General features: G+C 46.5%; 1 protein-coding gene across 1 annotated transcript; it reads right to left on the bottom strand.

Moving 5' to 3' along the window:
- Window positions 1-1,544: 1,544 nt before the first annotated feature.
- LOC144104767 (uncharacterized) lies at window positions 1,545-20,341 on the bottom strand. The gene is made up of 7 exons (XM_077637947.1): window positions 20,262-20,341; window positions 20,134-20,172; window positions 17,909-17,950; window positions 15,053-15,124; window positions 13,124-13,275; window positions 10,980-11,264; window positions 1,545-9,116 (listed from the first exon to the last, which is right to left on the bottom strand). The coding sequence occupies exons 5-7, from the start codon at window positions 13,199-13,201 to the stop codon at window positions 7,533-7,535; spliced, it is 1,947 nt and encodes a 648-aa protein (XP_077494073.1). The 5' UTR covers window positions 13,202-13,275; window positions 15,053-15,124; window positions 17,909-17,950; window positions 20,134-20,172; window positions 20,262-20,341; the 3' UTR covers window positions 1,545-7,532.
- Between the last annotated feature and the right edge of the window lie 46 nt (window positions 20,342-20,387).

Below are 20,387 nucleotides of genomic sequence, written 5' to 3' on the forward strand. Positions count from 1 at the left end.
CGGCTGGCATAGTTAGGAGGGCAATGCCGCTTTCACACTATGCTTTTACGACACATTTTCGTGCTATATACGCTGCGATGTGAAAGGCTAGTTGTGAGTCACTCTTGGCTACATGCTAACTGTGATCACGGCACGGTCCAGCCAGATCAATTGGTAACTTCAGTACGATTCCTCTGGTATGCGATGTTCAGATATCTTAGAGGTGCCTTTATCTTCCGGATCAAGGAGGCCAAAACTTCACATTTTCCCCGAGAAATGCATTTCACCAAGCCAAAAACGAAAGGCAGTTTACTATGATTAAAACTCCGATTATGATTATCAAAACTATAATTAGAAACTCGGCACGGCAGAAGAGGACTACCTTCGGGCCATCTTTCCTGTAGGCATAGCCGGTATCGAAACCCGGTGAGAACCAATGGTTCTGCAGGCGACCTGGCATTTTTTTTTCCTTCACGGAACACTCTCTCACTCTATCCAGAATGCTAAATCCTTGCATTGCCACCGCCGCGGTGGCTCCATGGTTATGGCGCTCGGCTGCTGACCCGAAAGACACGGGTTCGATCCTGGCTACGGCGGTCGAATTTCGATGGAGGCGAAATTCTAGAGGTCCGTGTACTGTGCGATGTCAGTGCACGGCAAATAACCCCAGATGGTCAAAATTTCTCGAGCCCTTCACTACGGCGTCGCTCATAGCCTGATTCGCTTTGGGACGTTAAACCCCCATAAACCAAACCTTGCACTGCAGGTTCATGGGAGACGAAATAATGTTCTAAGCACGCCACTGAATCCTCCAAAGCAAGCACAAATTGACATGAGCACAACAAACAACAACAACCAGAAAAACGACTCCCAAGCAGATGACCGCGCCTACTTGTGTCGCGGTGACAACAGGATGAATGGATGGATGGATACGGCTGAACCCTTCAAATCGGGCGGTGGCTCAAGCCACCTAGCCATGGCTTATGAAACTTTACTCTTGTCTTGATTTTAGCCACCGATCAGATAACCTTCGCTTGGTTACTTCTACCCGCTTAAAATCTACTTTCCCTTCATGGTCCTTAAACCATAATGCCATTATGAACAGTGTTCAAAACGGCGACGGCACTTAGCGGACATGCGGGAAACTAAAAAATGCCCACCGGCGTCTTCACATCGGTTAGAATATTGGGTAGTGTGCTCACTGCGCCTCGTCTCCATAGGCCAATGTGGAGCCGCCAGTGTCGACATATTTTAGTTTCTCCCTTGTTCGCTAGATGCCGCCGCCGTTCCAGACACCGTAGTCACCGCGGCACAAGTAGGCGCGGTCACGATTCACCTACCAGGGGGGTATCATATTCAAAATGGCGTCCCTCCGTGCCGTCATCGAGTGCATCAGCTACGTCAGCATTGTTGACCGTTTACGCTTTCAGTGGCTTACAAATAAAAATGCAGAAAATAACCAAATTAAAACTTAGTAAAAATATAAAGGTAAATATTTTTTTTTTGTTTTATGCCGTAAACACGGCAAGCAGCGAGCGCCATCTCGTCACCTTCGCGCAGGCGAGTCAGGCCAAACGCCAGCGAGGGCCAGACGGATCCGCGTGCATGTAGCATGTGAGCGCAATATTGGCATGTATTGGTATAGTGCCTACAATATGCCAGTATATTCTAGGCACTATACTATTGGCGTTATGCTTTCGCGGAGTGTCCGTGAATGCATTGAATGCACGGTGCAATGAAGCGGTGTTTCCGTGTTTTCGCCAGCGGCACTGCATGCGTACTGAAACGGTGAGCAACTTTTGCTAAATGTTCGTCGTGAACTCTTTTCCGGTTCTGTTTTGTGTTGACGCTCTGCATTTCTGTTTATTATGACTGATGACGCACGCTTACATCTGATAGCAGTGATGCTTTTGAACATTCTCACGTTCCCACGAAGACGACTAAGCGTCTAGATGGGTCTTGCGCGATCCAAAAGTTGCAGGAAATTGTTGTGCGTACGGAACTGCGTGCAAACTGCCGTGGGGCTCTGAAGCCGCACCTGTGGTCGACTTTAGAAGATTACTTGAATTTGCGTGGAAACTAATTGCTAGGTATGTCTAATTTTTCAAGGCGCGCCTTTGAGGAAGCCTTGTTCGTCGCCATGCTGTGTGGGACCACAGAGCTGTTAGTATCTTACTGTTAGTAAATTTGCGTGGAAGTTGTGGGGTTCTTTCTGACTTGCAACACGTATATGTATCGCATTTCAGTGTGCAAGTAGTGTTCTTAGTGGAAACGCTTGCTGTGCACGAGTTTGTATAGTAACGCTTTCTCAGAAGCCAGGTGATAGCGTCTCGCGACAGTATCAATGTTTTAGGGAGGATGGTAGGCATAGTTGAAAAAAAGTGATTTTTTGATTTTGCGCTTTAAAAATGTGTGGATTCCGAAAGAAAATGCCTTCCAAACAGCGTTCTTGTGTGGGCACCGGAAGGTACCGTATAATGGTCCAAACCACCCCAATTCACAGTTTAAATGAAGCGCGACTTAGGACTCGTTTGTGGCACTTCTTTTTGGGTTAAAATAAAGAAAAGCTAGCCAAAAACGTGTCTTCCTTTTATAAACTAGCCTAAACATACTGTGGAAAAAAAACAGTATGTTTAAATAGTTCTGTTTTAGGTGCACTGGCACTGTTTGTTAGTGTGGATCTGCCATCAGCTGTTTTGCTAGTTTTGCAGCCTAGTTTTTCGAGTTTACAAAACCTGGCAGCTGCTTGCAGCTCTGCGAGGCTGTTTTTACTTTGGTCTACGAAAGAAGGGCATGTTTTCAGCAAATCAGTGTACTGATTTGCATTGTGATACGTATTTTGCATTGTGGCACTGGACCACAAGAAAACCTGACAAGTGCATACATTCATGGCTCTGCTGAATGCAAGAAGAGTTGTATGGTGCGGGTGTAGGGAATCTTCCAAATATGACCACTGCTTGTGCTATATGTTTTTGCATGTGGAGCCAGAGGTGCAAGTTTTTCTAAGAAAGGGTCATTATTTTTGCGACAGGCATGATGACATTTCAATGGAAGTGTGTTGAACAGGTTCGGTAGTGGTTGTAATCAAAGATCACCAAATATAGGTTTTGTGTGTGCGTGGTCTGGTGCGTTAGAAATCATCCTTACTGCTTTTTTCTCCAGTACCTACATATTGGTAGTGTTTCCGATTGCTGTTGTGCCCTACGTTGCAGTGGATTATGTTGTCTTAGGCGTGGCCTGTGCTTGGAGAGCAGCGTTAGGTTGTATCAGAGCTGTGGTGGTGCCCTTTCAGCAGTTGGATATATTGTGATTTTTGTGTAAATTTCAAGAGAACATACTTTGGTTCATTGCATACGCTAAAAGGCTTGATGAACGTTTTCACCAAGCACTATTCAGTTTTTGACTTGCACATTTTCCCACATTTTCCATTTTTCGGCAGTCTGTTCTGATGTACCTTGTCGTTGTGATCCCTTATGCTGTTTCATAAATATTTGTAGCATTTAACCTGTGTATGTGAGACTGTCACTCTTCATTGCAGGAATTCTATGAAGAAGGGCTGCTTGGATAGTCTGTAGAAGGCACAAAAATGCCTTTGAAAGAGGCTGTGTAACTTCCACAACATGTCATCAAAGTTAGAGCTAAGCATGCTGTGATGCATGCATATATTTTCTTGTTACTTAAGTTTTTTTTCTTAGCTGCTGGGCTAGTTGTTTGTCAGATGTAATAAAAAGATTTTAGCACCAAGACATACTATACACAAGTAAGAAGACTACATAGGCGCTTACAACTGTTCAGTGAAGTGGAAATGATCAACATATAAGCCCACCCGAAACCCTAGTGCATGTACATGCGTACAAGGTGATAAGAAAATGCAAAAGGTTTTATCATGCTAGGCATGAAAGTAAATTCTTTTCAGTTTCATTGAGAAAAACAGGCGTGTCACGGAAAATCCTCACTTGTCCAGGCGGGGCATTGCATAAACAACAGACTTGGGGAAATGAACAAAATATAGAAAATAAGGGTGAGCAACATGAAGAACACTGCAGAGCTTGAACTAATTGTATACCACGGTTCTGCGATGTTAAGATTTTGGGCAGAGACAACAAACAGCTCGTGAAACTTTGGAAGCCTTTCACATGAAAAATGCAGGTCCAAACTGTGTCATTGATGCATCTGTGTTTCTCTGTGAAGTCTATGAAGCTGAGAAATTCCTTGCATGACTACTATGACAAGACCTTTTGCTTCTATTTTCTTGTTGCCTTTTATGCATGCACATGGTTTTTGGGAGGGTATATATGTTGATCATTTGCACATTTAACAGTTCAGCAAGTGCCCGTGTTGTCTTCTTTCTTGTGTGCAATACGTCTTGGTGCTAATATCTTTTTACTATTTTGTTGTTACTGCCAGGTAACTTAAGATTTTTGCCATGCTAGACAGGCCTGAACCACAATGGGGGACCATATTGTAATTTACAGTTTATTAACATATGGATATGCAGTGATGGACATGGTGGACAGAATGAGCATTGCAGAGCCTTATGGTGAACATCTTTTGATGGGTAGCTAAATGCATAACATTCCACCACGACCAAGCTTGGCCTGCTTTGTGGAGTATGCTGTAACTGTAAATTAATGCTGTTGGCAGTGTTCGGTGAGATAGCACATAAGAAATTTAACCAACGTGATTACACTTGTGGTGTGAGTGCCAAATCTATGGAAGCAGTTGAACATACTTTAATAGAATGTGGCAGCATCCATTCAGATGTCAACACAGATGCGGTCACTATCCTTGATGTTCTAGGGATTAGAGATTAAGATAATGTGAATGAATGTGGGGTAGGTGTTAGCTCTTAATTTAGAATTGGGATAGGTTAAATGTCAATAAAATTTTTTTTCCTTTTTGGAAAAAATTTTTGGGTATTGTCTGTAAATTTGACAGATTGGTTAGACAAATGTAGCAAAAAAAAACGAGCCTGGTGGCGTCCGCCACCATCTTGTTTCAAAGGGGATGCTCCTAACATCTATCCATTTTATAATGACTATGGATGCTGTTGCAGCTTTTGAGACTTGGCAACGAAAAATCAAACAAAAAGAGGAAAAGCATGAAAGTGAGGTGCCGAGAATAAAGGAAAAACTGAGCATTATGGCAAATGCCATCGCTCCTTTCACAGGGGACGCTCCTACCTTTTATCCGTCCGTCCGTCCCGTCCGGTCCATCCGTCCATCCTTCGATAATGTCACGTCACGCTTGGACAGTACAGTGCAGTTATCGCCGCTACCTTCTCGCCCATGGGGAGGGCAGGAAGACTGGGAGCTTTTTGAGCAGCAGGAGATGCACGAAATGCTTCCATTAAAAAGTGAACTAGAAAGTAGAGACTTTATCGTAGAACGTCTTCATTGTGGAACTGTGGAAGGCTGGAGGAGTGGAGTAATTTGAATATTGTGCTGCTACTTTTACCCTTTAGTAGATTTGAACCCAGTTTTATTTGCAGGCTTCATGTTTGTTATATTGCTCACTGTTTGTATGCATAAAAGATTGTTTTCAAATTTTAGAAAAGTTTGCAGAAGTTTACACTAGACTGCGTGATATCTGCATTCTTGAAATTTTAGTGAAAATGGGGTACTTCGATTATGCTTATCACCAGTGGGTATTGATTTGCTAGATACTGCAATCCAAAGTGGATTCAGCTGATTTTATCACTACTTGCAGGGTAGTGTAAAACACGGGATAAGTTCTTTTTTTTTAAACAAAGTGAAAGTATGCTTCAGAAATAGTGTGGCTCATAGCTTGAGGAGTGCATCACCATCATGCAGTAGCTTCACTAACTTGCCTGTTTCTTTTTGGGACATGTTTTCAGCTTTTATGTACTACTAGTGTTCACAATAATGTCCCTCATGTAAGAAGCTGATGTGTGCATGTATTCATTGTAGAGATTAGAGAAGTTTTTTGTGCTGTGCTTTAGCTGAAAATTACACTTTTGCTGTGTTGGATGTGTTGTGCTACTGTTATGCTGTGAACCCTTTGGGATAAGTTTGTTGTTCTAAGTGAAGTGTTTTCATGAGTTTATGAAATAAGGTAGAATACACATATTGATATGATATGCACTTTTTGTTTATGCATCTTTTGTCTATTCTATATGGTACTCTGCAATTAATGGTACTACCGTGTGATTTTTACAGAGGAGTGATTGAAATGACTTGTTTCAGAATAGTTTATTTTGCCACAAAGTGTTGAAAAATTCTTGATTTCTAGTTTGCCTTCACATGAGGGCTGCTCTGCAGAAAACTAATTGACAGCATATTTCTGTGATGACTTGCTAAACTTGGCACATTGCTCCCAAATTGCCCCACAAACACCATTGTACTGTCCTTAATGAACAATGCGTTGCAGAGCTGCAGCCACCAGGCTGAGATTGCTGAAAATTGCACTAGCAAGTGTTGGGAAGGTTTTTATTTAGAAAGGAGGAACTGTTTATGTTTATTTGCAATTCCTGCAGCTGTAAACATGCACTTTCCATTAAGTTAAAAAAAATTGTTTTACTTGAAATTGTTGATAGCAATGCAAATTGTGTAGCATTCACAAATATCTGCCTCTTGGAGTGGAGTCTTGCGGTAAAAAGTTACAAGAAATCCCTGAAGATAAGTGTAGGGTAGTACCTTCAAACAAATTTAAATTTTCTGCATCAGATTGTCAACAAGAGCGTGATATGGAGTTGCTTGAATTGTCACGTACTGCTTGTGTGTAGCTCACACCCACAAAATAAATTTGTTCAGTGTGGAACTTTGTAACTGTGTTCTTGTAAACAGGCGAGGTGGTAAAAGGCAGCAATATTTTGAGATGTGTAGAAGTAGGAGCTGCTTGGAACTTGCACAGTTGCATACATTGATTTGCACAGATACCCTAAAAATGTCAAGAAAATCTCTGCTTGAAGCATTGATCCAGCAGATGTTTTCAGTTTGCCAGGGACATTTACCCAGCTATTTTTCTGCAGCATATTCACAAAAATTGCTAAATTTATCATTTATGCAGCAGTGAAAATGGTAACGCTGTAAAGCCGTGCTGCTGAAACTTAGATGTAAAGCACAAATGGCTTCATCATTTCTCTTAAAGTTTTGTGAGATACCAACTACAGATTGTAGTGGTGAAGTACTGAGGATTCATGAACAGCTGGATGATGTTTGTAGATGAGCCAAATCCACCTTGGCAGAAAGTGGGTGAAACGCGGAAGTTTTTCATCCACAGGAACACATTGGAAGCTGTTACGTGATATGGTTTAAAAAGATACTTATGTGCCACCTTTAATTTTGAGTTATTAAAATTGAGATTGTATAGGTGAATTACAATTACAGCTCAACTCAAGCTAAATTCAGTGTGTCTGCATTTGGCTGAGTTGAAGAAAAAAAAGACAAGCTCTACCCTGTCGGCGGCGAACCTGCAATTTGTGCAGCCGAACGATTGAAAGTGCACAATGAAATGAACTGAAGCCAAGAGAAAGACATCATTAATAACAGCAATAGAAGAGCGCTGAAAAGCCCTCTGGAGTTCGCAGCACCCTAACCCGTGTAGCATCTGCCGATGGATGACATCGTCTCTTCCGGCTTGCAGTCAAACGTCTCGGCGAAACTGGGCGCGTTGGCCGCTCCGAACAAGCACGCTGCGTAGGCTGTCGTGTAGTCGAGTGTGTTGGCATCCTGCGCTGCGCCCCGGGCTGTACACAGCGAGAGGCAGGCACGCTTGTACAATATAGCGTTCGAGGCGCGCATTCGGTTGGTGCTTTTTTTCACGTAGTCGCGTTCGTAGTCGCGCTTTCCTTCGAACGCTATGTGCATCGACGCCATGACGCTGAACGCGTCGTCAAACTGTTCGCCGTTTAGCTTCTCGTGCAGATGCGCCGACTTGTTGTTGTAGCAGTCCTGGAACGCGGAGTAGTTGGCCAACGTGCCCTTGCTCCAGGAGCTGGTGGCGTTTTTGGTGGCGCCTGTCGTGGCCTGGAGCGAGCTGCTCCTGTCCACGAGGGAGACAACCTTGCGGGCGAACTGTGTTCCCAGCACTGCGATGTTGATGAACTTGTCGTCTTCCACCTGCCGGTAGTACATTGGAGGAACGACGTACATGGGCGGCAGTGTGACCATCAGCCTGGAGTGGTCCACAGTGAGCTCGTTTCCCAGCAGTATCTGCCTGATGAGCGCCTCGTTCCTGCTCACGGACAGGGACGTGCAGTTGCTGACGTCGCGATATTTTAGCCGAACCATGTTGGACACGAATGATGTGTCGCTTACCTGCCTACCGCTGGTGCATTGTATCGCCTCCTTCGACATGCCGTGGCCATAGAATCGAGTGAATTGGATGTTCCCCAGCTTTTCGAGCGTGGCGCTTCTGTCTCCCTCGGCCATCCAGGTCCAGTTGCCTACTTGGCTCTTTATGCCCATTTTTATGTAGCTCATGTACGCGTTCACGACCTCTTCTATCCAGCTGTTGATGAAGAGAAAGCCGCTGAGGAAATGTGGCCAGACGCCTTCGAACGCTGATGCTGTTGCGCGGAAGCAGACGTCCCTTACGGCGCTTGCTTCGCGGTTTTCAGACAGTTCGTAGTCGTACGTCAAGACGTGCGCTGAGACTTGGGCCAGAATGTAGAGCGGCCTGGCTGCTGTCTTGGTGTCCACCAGAACTGCGTTCAGGTCGTCGCATACGGAGCCAGCAACCGTGGCGGACACCGTGATGTTTTCCGGAAGGGAGACGTCCTTCTCAATCGCATCCCTCCATGTCTTTCCCGGGAAACTCTTGCACTGAATCTCATTCAGGCTCAGCTGTGCGTCGCCTCCCTCGGGTAGCTTTCCCGCGCGTTTCTTGTCCAAGGCGACAACCTCGTTGACGACGGCTCCGGTGGCGCCGTCTTTGCCGATGGCCTTCACCACTTGGCCCAAGTACTTGGCAAGGCTTGCGTGGTAGACCTCCCTGACCAAATTGTGCAACGCGGGAATTCTGTTAACCTGCAGGGTCCTCTGTTCTCCCGAGTGAATAATGCTGACGTCCATTATGACGTGAAAACGGTTAACCAACGAAAGATGGACGATGTGGTCGAACAGCTGCGTTGGGTCTGTCATCTTGAGCCATTCCGTGACTGATATGTTCAAAGCCTGGAAGACAACGGTAACGCACTGGGTTAAAAAATGAGATTTTGCTGTAAAGGAGGAATATTGTAACGTACTCCAGTTCAGTATTTTTCCCCCTTTTTTTAATGATCTGGCTGAGTAGCCTCAAGAAGGGCCTGGGTCACACGCTTGTACGACCATTAGTCATTTTTCGCAATGCGTGCTCGACCGCTGCGGCCCATCCGCTTATGGCATGAATGAATGAACCTTGGTTAAAAAGGGAGGCTTGAAGCCGTTTGTTGGGAAGTTGGGTTGTGAAGGAAGGGAAAAGTACGTAGGGCCCATGTAGATACATGGCGGGACGTCCTGGGTCGTCGAGCCACGCTCTATACTGCTTTGTAGAGGCCGCTTATCTCGGCATACTTGCCTATATATTCGCAGATGCTGTCAACTGCGGCTCTGGCTGATGTACGGAATTCCTCGCCATCTTTGGGAAAACTATGCTTCGCGATGAGCTCGCGCCCCCATAGAAGTTCAAGCAATGCCATACTAGGGGGTGTAGATAAGCAAGGCATATACAGTCGAGGTACGGTCACATCTTGACAACATCTACACATTGCCCCCATGATGCCAGCGATGGTCGGTACCCATTCACGGATGATGTTTGGCGTGTAGGTGGCATTGGCGATGATCTTATTAATATCTGCTCAGGACATGTGAGAGCCGTTGAGGTAGCAAGGTAACCCGTCGGTGTAATGGCCTTAACTCGAACATGACTTCTGTTTGGCACGCACTAATCTGCATGTTAGGACAGCCAAGTTGTATACAGGGTGTTTCAATTAAGACTACACAGTTCTAAAAAATAGATTTTTTTGAGTTAGAAGAACGCTTTTCTCGCCATAGCATTCTCAGAGGTGTGCATCATTATACAGCTAAAATGTGCTGACCCGCAGGCTAGTTAACTAAAATTGAATAGTTAACTTTCTAACGATTATCGTTAGGCTCCTGAATTATTTAAAGGCGTGTAGTACACCGTAAGTGATATCTATATCAGTTTTTAGAATTTCGAAACCATGGTTACCCTCGACGTTGCGGCTCAACAAATGTTTGCTATTTAGATGAGTTGCGAGCACTGGGGAGGTGTCTTTGCCAACAAACTTCTCGAAAGCGCATTTATTTTGGCGCGATGTAGCCAAAGCGCACTCCATTTTATGAAAGGGAGTGCACTAGAGGAGAACTTACGCGCTTTTTACTCCCATATAGGTGTATTCCTGTTTAGAGTGTAGAGTCTATGCATCAAGAGGACGCTGAGGGTTAACTAAAGTTGACCAGTATCTATGGCTACCGATTCTAACGAAATATGGGGTTTTGAACTGAAGATGAAGCTTTTTATAACATAGGGAGGGCAAAAAAAAAACACGCAGGTGTCGCCATCACCGAAAAATTTGTCAAGTATGCTGTGGAGCGTCGACGCAGTAATCGCGAATCTGTACACTCTGAACAATACCCCTTGATGGTGGAGTAAACTGTCCTCTAGTGGGCACCCTTTGATAGAAGGGAGTGTGCTACAGGACAGCTTACTCCCTTTTTACTCGTTCCTGTTTAGAGGCATGGTTACAATGCCCGTAACTACCAAACGGCCATTACGGAGTCCTTCAAGTTTGAATCGAGTGGCGGAAATTTGAACCCGATTTCTTTAGCGTAAATTTGTATTTTGTTGCTCGACAACGTAAGCGCAGTTCCGTGATTCGGTGCAGTGAAATGCTTGTGGGGCCTGAGTACTGGAATGAGCGGCGGCGCAAACAAGGACACTAACAAGAAAGACACACCACAATTGTTAGTGTCCTTGTTTGGGCCGCCGTTCATTCCATCATGCACCAACTCGCCGCTCAGGCCGTTATACTGCACCTTGAAGAGCTCCTCCGTGGTGGCCTTGAGGTCGGCGCTCTTGCCCGCGAAGGCGAGGCAGGAGTTGTAGAAGAGCGAAGCGCTCCTGCGCACCTCGATGTGCTCGGCCTCGCCCTGGTTCTGGCTGATCGCCTCGTGGCGCACGATGGAGAAGTTGTTCCTCACGTCGGCCATGAACGAGGACGGCCGGTTGGTGTTCTTGATCCAGTGTCCGCACACGTGTCGGTAGAAGTCCGTGCAGGGGTTTACGCTGTGGTCCATCAAGGATTCGGTGAGATGCACTACCTGCAACGAGCGGCGTTGATTGTGTACGATACTGAATGGCGAAAGGACAACTGCGGATTAAGAGCGGCAAGCACGAGCTGAATGGTATACAGGAAAGGGAAAAAGATTGGCAATGGCTTAGCTTGCTGGCTAACCCTGGAATTCAGCGAAAAGCAAGCTCTACCTGCAACGAGCGGTGTTGATTATCATATAATGTTCATTTTAATGACAAAAGGACAATTGCGGATTAAGAGCGTCAAGCAGAAGCTGAATGGTATAGAGGAAAGGAAAAAAAAATTGGCAGTGGCTTAACTTGACTAACCCTGGAATTCAGCGAAAAGCAAGGACGCTTCCTAAGCCTCTGAGGCTCGTCCATGGCAGCTCCGCTACACGCTCGCGACAGCCGTTCTATATATTCCCACACGACCACGCGGCTATGACGTGGTATCACACGGTCTTACGACACCCCTATCGGATGTCATCGCGTGGCTTCACATCACCCCGTCGAATGTTCTTAAGGTCAACCCAAAGGTCACCTAATGTCAAAAGTCGTGGGCCAAGTTCAGGGTTCAAAGTTTCGACACCATAACTGTACCACATATGGTCATATATGGCTATACTTGGTTGGACTGAAGGTGGTTCAAGGTCGTTGTGCTGCCTACCCTAAGACTGCTTTACCTAGCGTAGTGAAGCTTTCAGCTTAAAAAAATCACTGGGACACGTAATTACATTATGTGTTGCCAATGCGAAAGCGTTGTCTTTAAATCGAGTTTTATGAGATGCTTTCATGCTTGTGTTGGCGGACTCGTCTGCACACAACCAGACGTCTATTTATGCCCTCTGGCTGGGGGTTACATATGTTTCCCGCGAGGTCTCTTGTGGTGGCCACAAGGACGCAATGGAGATACATCGAAACGTATATTTATCACTTCCGGTCTTGAGAGTTATGTACAACGCATTTTTCCCCTCGTCGAGGCTTTTAATGATATCGGGTTGAAACGAACTCACGACATAGCTTGACGTTATGCGACCGGCCTCCTCAAGCTGAATCCTCTTGAAGCAGGTCCCTCTACACTTTCTCCTGTTACGTCAAAGCCAGTCCCACGTAAGGTTCGAGACCCGCTCGTGACTAATGAGACAAGCCACGGCCTGTCACGCGGGGCTGATTCTCTCCCCTTTTCGAACTGGGCTTCAAAACTTGTGTAACGCTCTCTTCTATCTTTTCCTTCGCATTCTGAATGTCGCGGGTACAATTCCGGCCGCGGAGGCCACGTTTAGATCGAGGCGAAACGCGGCAGGTGCCGTTGCGCTGTGCGATATCAGTGCAAGTTGAAGATCCCCAGGTGGTCGAAGTTGTCCCGAAGTCCTACACTGCGGCACCTTTTTTCTCTATTTCTCTCGGGACATAGAAGAAGGAAACACGCTGGGACGCTGTATTCCTGCGTGTTTCCTTCTTCTATGTCCCGTTCGTCGCGCTGTAGTCATGGAATAGTCATGGAGAAAAGACCAGGGATAGCCGGTAAGCGGGACAAGGGCTAGTCCCATTCATCTGCTGTCCCTCGTCTAATCTCTCGCGCGACATGCATTATCAGAAATTGAAAAAAATGAGTATTTTGCGGGAAGGAAATGGCACAGTATGTCTCGCATCTCGGCGGACACCTGAACCGCGCCGTAAAGAAAGAGATAAAAGAGTTACTGAGGGAAGAAAGGGGTGCCGTATAGCGGAGGGCTGCGGAGTAATTTCTACCACCTGGGGACCTTTAACATGCGCTGACGTCGCACAGCACGCGGGCGCCTTTTTGAGTTTCGCCTCCATCGAAGCGCGGCCGAGTTCGAACCCGGTCCCAACCGGAATCCGACGCCGTCGCTGTCCGCGTTACCTCTTGGCATTCCTGGCTGATGCAGGGCATGTTCGAGATGACGGGTTTTTTCGAGCTGAAGCCCTCCATGAACACCATGATGGCGACAATGACCACAAAACAGAAGACGACGCCAGCCAGGACCAGCCGCTCCTTGAGGAGCTCCTTCCCGTCTGCAGGGAAAAAAATTACAGAATTGCGCTTTTAAAAGCGGAAATGCGAAAGGCTTTCCGTGTCCCGTTTCTTCCTCCATGTCTCATGTTATTGTTTTTTAATGTTTAATTTTCATTTTTTATGTTGTATTTTTACTTTTTCCATTTTTTATTTCATCATATATATGTCGCTTATGAACTGCTGCTTAAGCAACTTATACAGTTTATTTTATTTACCATACAACTTTTCATTGACAGTTCGTGCGGATGACTTCCATCAACGCCACTCATGAGCCAAGAAAGGCTTACGCCTTAACAATGGTTGCGGATTTCGCAGGGTCGACGCGCGAACAGCAGGACCAAGTCGAGCATTCGTGCAGTGAGGACGCATGGATAGATGATGTCTGCATTCCCTTTGAATCAGGCGCGGGGATGGCAGGTGCCACCAAGCTAATCTCCTCTTGCCTTCTTAAAAACTTTTTTCAACCACAGAACCCGTGCTTCCGTTCAACAGAGAGCCTGTCATTGCGTCTGACTCTACATTGATTTCTTGTTGTCTTCACTTTGAGGCCATAAAGTTGTGTAGCGTAGTCTACATAGCAGGGCGCTGATGGAACTGTCTGCAGCCGGTGTCGGGCATTGCATGTAAATTGGACAATGAAACAGCGAGATATTCATGGGTGGAAGTCAGGCTCTTTGCTGCTCTTTGAGTAGTTCGAAACTAGTATCCAGAACCGTAGCTCGAAACATGGGTCAGAATAAGCCTTAGTAGCCATGACCTTCGTAGTCAGCAAGAAAACCGCGTATTGCAACTTGCAGCTTTACATCAGGCCCCTCTAGAATGCGGCTCTCAGACTGCGACAAGATGACGGCTGGGGCACTGGCCTTTTATTGATGACGACTGCTGGAAAGTCTCCTTGTGAGTTACAAGATTAGCCTTAAAAAGAAATGCACAGGCGATCATGCATTGTGATGCGACAAATCTGCGTTAGCAATATTGATTGTAGTACATTTCACTTTTACATTGATCGCATTCGTTCCGCGTGGACTCCAGATGGGTTGAGGTCGGTGCGTGGGTGGTGGGTGCAGGCTCGAAAGTGGGAGATGTATGTTTAACGGTGGGTGCCGGAGGTGCACCCACCACGCTCTAAACAGAAATGAGTAAAAAAGGAGTGAGCTGTCTTCTAGTGCAGTCCCTTTTATGTTAGCTGTCCTCTAGTGCTCTCCATATTATACATAAAAGGGAGCGTACTAGAGGGAAAAAAAGGAAAATTGATTGTTGAGGAAAGCAAATGGCACAGTAATTGTATCCCATATGCCGGCGGACACCGGAACTGCGCCGTAAGGGAATTGGTAGGAAGGGGGGTGTGAAAGAAGGAAGAGAGAAAGGTGTCCGTAGTGGAGGTCTCCGGAGTAATTTCGACCACCTGGGGATCATTAACGTGCACTGACATCGCACAGCACACGGGCGCCTTTTGCGCTTCGCCTCCACCGAAACGCGGCCGCCGCGGTCGGGTTCGAACACTAGAGGACAGCTTACTCTCTTTTTTACTCCCATATAGGCGTATTCCAGTTTAGAGTGCTACGGAGGAGGCACCGTCAGGGCTACGTAGGGTACCCCGACCCGCTCCGTTCCGCTAAGAGCGATCGGGGATGTAGGCTCCGCACGGAGACGTAGTCTCCGGCTTTTTCGACGAAAGGGGACTATACTGCAGTATAGTCCAGCTGGTTTCGTTTACGCAGCTTTCGAGACACTTCGGAGGCCTCCCTTTCGGACAGATGCGGCAGACGCACTTACCATGTCTGCCGCTGCCGGCGTTGGCTGTCGGCGGTATGGGAGACGTATCCGACGTCGTGTTGGCTTTGAAGGCTGTGCAGGAAATCGAACCGCTATGAATTGTCAACGGCATTTAGTGTTTACTAATTTTATCCGTTTATTTACCCTCAGGAGACTACAAGGAGCACTGTATAGAGGGGAGGCGTATAGGGCTATGGAAACTAAAATTCAGCAATTATTGTGAAAAACAGACGCAAGATAAGAGAAAGAAAATGCTTCTTAAACTGCCGAGTATGCTGTATACCGTTATCCCGAGGAATGAGCAGTTAATGAATCAAAGGTTATAAAGCTTTACATGACAAATTTCAGAGTAATGAGATCAAATGATGTCATCTAGGAATGTACACAAGACGCGACTAGAAACAAATCAATGTGTGCGTCTTGCCACTTTCTTGATGCATAAAATGTGCAAAGAGGCCTGGTATGCCTTGTAGGACAGCGTAGCGACATATGAAACGAAAAACTATGGAGGTAACATTAAACGACATAGAGGAGGAACCACGGAATAGGTCACAACTTTGAGTTGACGATATCCTGTATAACTACTATAAGGAAGGGATGGACTTATTCCGGAACGTAATGTGGATAACACGTATGGTATAGTATGTGCGGTTTAACGTCCCGAAGCGACTCGGGCTATGGGAACACCATAATTTGAGGACTCTGGATTAATTTCGGCCATCTGGGGGATCTTGAACGTGCACTGACATCGCACAGCACACGGGCACAGTGGCCGAGACTGAACCCGAATGCTTAGTATCAGTAGCCGATCGTCGCAAGCACTAAGCCACCGCTGCCGGTCGAGAACAGGTAAGTGTCGGTTTGTTAAGCTATAACAAAGACGATTCCGAGAGAACATAAAAATTACAGGGGCGCTTAATTATATTGTGATGAGAGTGCTTTAGCACTACGCCTTCTCCTTGCATGAGAAACTAATTTTGCCGGGTTAGTGCATTAATCAGTAAAAAAGCTGATCGACATTGACTGATTGACCCTCCACTTCACTGTAGCCGCCAGCCGGGCTGTTCTCGTGGATACCACTGTCAGGTTGCGCATTCATCCACCCACGTCAGAACCTCGTCATCCCACGATAACCACCCACTGGGTTCTCGTGGATACCACTGTCAGGTTGCGCATTCATCCACCCACGTCAGAACCTCGTCATCCCACGGTAACCACCCACTGGGTTCTTCCAATTGGCAGCCACTTTCCGGCCTCTGCCTTGCATCTGCAATTCCCTCTCTCCACTTTGCCACCTGCCAACCATGGCAGGTGGTGTAAGAACATCATGCTGTCGGACACTTTCTTCACGGTGGAGCTTCTAGTGCAAACGTTCTAAAACTGACAGACGACCAATGCAGTTGATGCGGCCGAGTACGCGTTAGCATTAGTGTTTCCCCCTGACGGTGGCCAGTGGAGTGATCCATTCCATCAATGACCGCGTGATACGCCGCACCCCCTTCCCCCCTCACCACTCGCCCAATCCAGCAATCACTGTGTGCCATGCCGTACATCTTCGTCACTTTCCGTCTCGTCAGCAGTTTGCTCCCACCGACACGCCCCCTCTCCGCTTTCCCCTTCCTTTCGCCCTACTTTCCCCTAAATATGGAGAGAGAGAAACAGCGGAGAGGGGCTTTTCCTTTCTAGACTTTGCCCCCTCTTCATCGAGGTTTCCCACGCTAGCGCCGGACACTACTGGCGACAATGGGCGTTCTACTGCTAACATATTAAAAAAAAACTCACAGGACGGTTACGAGTACGTAACGCGAGATTCAGCGATAGCTGGTGTAGTGGTCATGTGGTGCACCCTTTTACTGGCAGGCGGCAGTTCAAGACAGAGCCACCTGTAGGCTTATGCGACCCACGTTGACCGTGATATAAGGTGAGTGCGTTAACGACATCCACCTACCGGGTGGTTGCGTTAATGACATCCACCTGCCGGGTGGAAGATAATAATAATTGGTTTTGGGGGAAAGGAAATGGCGCAGTATCTGTCTCATATATCGTTGGACACCTGAACCGCGCCGTAAGGGAATGGAAAAAGGAGGGAGTGAAAGAAGAAAGGGAGAAAGAGGTGCCGTAGTGGAGGGCTCCGGAATAACTTCGACCACCTGGGGATCTTTAACGTGCACTGACATCGCACAGCACACGGGCGCCTTAGCGTTTTTCCTCCATAAAAACGCAACCGCCGCGGTCGGGTTCGAACCCGGGAACTCTAACCCGACCGCGGCGGTTGCGTTTTTATGGAGGAAAAACGCTAAGGCGCCCGTGTGCTGTGCGATGTCAGTGCACGTTAAAGATCCCCAGGTGGTCGAAGTTATTCCGGAGCCCTCCACTACGGCACCTCTTTCTCCCTTTCTTCTTTCACTCCCTCCTTTATCCCTTCCCTTACGGCGCGGTTCAGGTGTCCAACGATATATGAGACAGATACTGCGCCATTTCCTTTCCCCCCAAACCAATTATTATTATGGATGTCATTAACGCGACTACCGGTTACGACGACGACGCGCAAGCTAGGGACGGGCGCCTAACAGCTACCGCTGTAAAAGTAGCCATGGGACAGCAGAAGGTGAGGTGGGTGGATTCGATGACTAAATTTTCTGGGATACGGTTCTCGCGACACGCACAGGACAGGGTTGATTGGGGATCAGCGGGAGAGGCCTTCGCCCTGCATTTGTAAGTAACCCGGGATATAGTCGTGACAAAATGTTTCAAGTCCCATATCGATCACGTACATAATCTTCATTAGCTTCCCTTAGAATGGGCTGTGGACTAGGAGCAACAGGTGGCTTGCTTTCAACCATTGGGCGTACTTACGCTGCGAAGGCGCAATCGGAGACGTATCTTCCTTGCCGGCAGCTGCTGGGTTCGGGAAGCCGATAAGTTGAGAGCAAAATCCGTTACGCATTTGGCAATTTAGAATAAGTACAGTTGAAGCGCTTTAGCAGTCGTGGATCAGCAAAGAGAATGTGCGAGAAGAATTGAGCACATTGCTTCGATAAAACAGCTTGTAGCACACTCTACACGCAGTGTACTTGTGATGTCGCAATAAGAATTGCTTTAGAGCTTAGACTGTGCTCTAAAGAAGTGCGAATGAATTCTCATAGAAGATGTGTCAGAGTTCCCGCTTCATACACACACAAAAAAGACGCTCATCAATAGAGACCAATCAATGTAAATCCTGTCTTGACTGTGTTCGGCCATGGCTAGAAGAGATGCGGAATTTCTGTTACATCTGGTTCGGAAGAGTGCAGGGATAACATTTAACTTAAAGAATATAGTGAGATGATACGATTGCGTAAAGTTTCATTGCGTTAAGTATTAAGGATTTCAAACGGCAGTTTTCCAGTACTTATCATCGCAAAGTAATTTAATGATTGCTTGTGCTACAGACGAAGTTCCTAAAAGACTGCCATATACGCATGATCCTGTTCAGCGCTCGCCAACGTTAGAACAGCACCTCTTGAATACTGCACAGTGTTTCTTACAGCGCGCTTTCAGTAATTTTTAATAGCACCCTCTTGGTAGACGATTGCAAAGTTCAGCGGTGAAATTGGCTGATCGACCTGAAACCAGTCCCGCCCTTACCCCTTCTTCCCCGAAACGTAGGCGGCCTGTAATGGGCGCAATTTTCGTGTCGCTCAACCCTTTCTGGCCCTTCCATATCCAGAGATAGTTTTTCAATTCAATTCATTTCGTTTATTTTCAACTCGAGGTTGAAGGCCCCTAAGCGAAGAAAGCTGTTTTCTTACAACTTGAAAAGTGCCCGGGGGCATATACAGGAAAAAAAAAAATTCTGTACCGAAGTGGCGAACACTAGATTTTGATCGTTTTGTGGTGCATATTTTGTTTCCTTTATTAACCAAAATTTTTTACTCATTGTCACGATTATAATCCCGTGCTATGCACATTTCTTTGTGCGCGCGTGTGTATGTGTTCGTGTTTCTACGACTGATTGTGTAGCTCGTACTGACTGATGTTACTTAGTTTCCTCAGCTATTTAGTTTGATAATTTCTCATGTCTATGATTTCAGATATCTCTAATACTTCAAAACTGTATACACGTCCCAGTTCGAACGGAACTTTACATGCATGCATGTTTGGTATGTATTTATGCTTTACTATAGTTTCATACATGTGCTTCATTACTTTATATGATATGCCTTGCCTAGTATCGCATTGGGCCCTGGGCCTCGTCCAGCTTACAATAGCAGGTTTTAGCCCAGCTTATATCCCAATAAAAATATTTCTGGAAAATAAAGAACTGAATCGTGATCTGTGAGAGGATGTGCAGTAGAGTAGTTCGGACCAACGCGAAGTGGGCCACGTGATTTGAGCGTGCAGCCTGACTGGGATTCAGCAGCGGTTCGCGGGGTTTAGTTATTATAGCTGTGCCGTGATGCCCAAATTCTGCGAACAGTTCACGCCGTTCCCAGGATCGGAGACATTTTCCCGTCTTTTCCTAAATGTGGCTTGCGAGTTTGGTCACGATCGAGTTGGTCATGACTGCAGAGTTGCTTTTCTAAAAGAAAAATTTGAAGTTCTAAGTATATTTTGACTATAGTAGGGTACAAAAAAAAAAACAGCAGCTGGTAACACTGGGCCACGGTCCGCGGCGTCTCGTATTAGTCCGCTGGCCAACCAAAACAGTAAACGAAATCAGATTTTTAATGTCTGACGGCATTAAACAAGCCAGATATCAAAATACTAGGGCTTATAATTTTTTGGTAAGCTTCTTGTTTAGGTAACAAGAAAAATTTTAACTACGGACTGCTTTTTGTCGTGGAGAAAATGTGGGCGGAGCATCGCTCGGTTTGACCGCAATACTGCAGACGAATGGCGCGCGTTCAGTGGCGGGCACACCACGTAAAATGCCCGAAATGCGGGTAATGCCGCTGGTTTCTAGCTTTTGTAATGAGGAAAGATTATCCAGGGATGGAATAACTGCTTCGGAAGATGAGGTATGCAATGCAAGCTCTCTTGCTCGACGGAAGTTTGCTCCGTGCGAAGTTTCTGATATCAGGTATTGGAAGGGGTCTTACCTACTGTTGCTTCCACTTCCTTCGCTGTGCCTGCAGCTCCTGCACAGTATAAAGTGGCGGGGCGGTGCAGCTCTGTGACAGTCTGGCTGCGCAATTTCTTCTCAAGCTTTTCATGAGCTCAAGCTTACCATCTTTTTCTTTCTTTTCGGAGGCTTGTGCATCTGGAACAGAATGCCATTTTATAGAAACGCATCGAGTGCAGAGATAGGTTCCGGGTGCCAAAGTCCTGACTATGGCACCGCCTAAACTGTCGC

Source organism: Amblyomma americanum, chromosome 9 (assembly GCF_052857255.1).
Source record: "Amblyomma americanum isolate KBUSLIRL-KWMA chromosome 9, ASM5285725v1, whole genome shotgun sequence".
In the NCBI taxonomy this organism is placed as follows: Eukaryota; Metazoa; Arthropoda; class Arachnida; order Ixodida; family Ixodidae; genus Amblyomma; species Amblyomma americanum.

Excerpts from the sequence above, each read along its gene's own strand:
- LOC144104767 (XM_077637947.1), bottom strand. The coding sequence starts at position 13,201 with ATGGTGTTCATGGAGGGCTTCAGCTCGAAAAAACCCGTCATCTCGAAC. Across the intron at positions 11,265-13,123 it reads TCAGCCAGGAATGCCAAGAG|GTAGTGCATCTCACCGAATC; the intron begins GTAACGCGGACA and ends CGCTCGTTGCAG. Across the intron at positions 9,117-10,979 it reads CCACGGAGGAGCTCTTCAAG|GCTTTGAACATATCAGTCAC; the intron begins GTGCAGTATAAC and ends GTTGTCTTCCAG.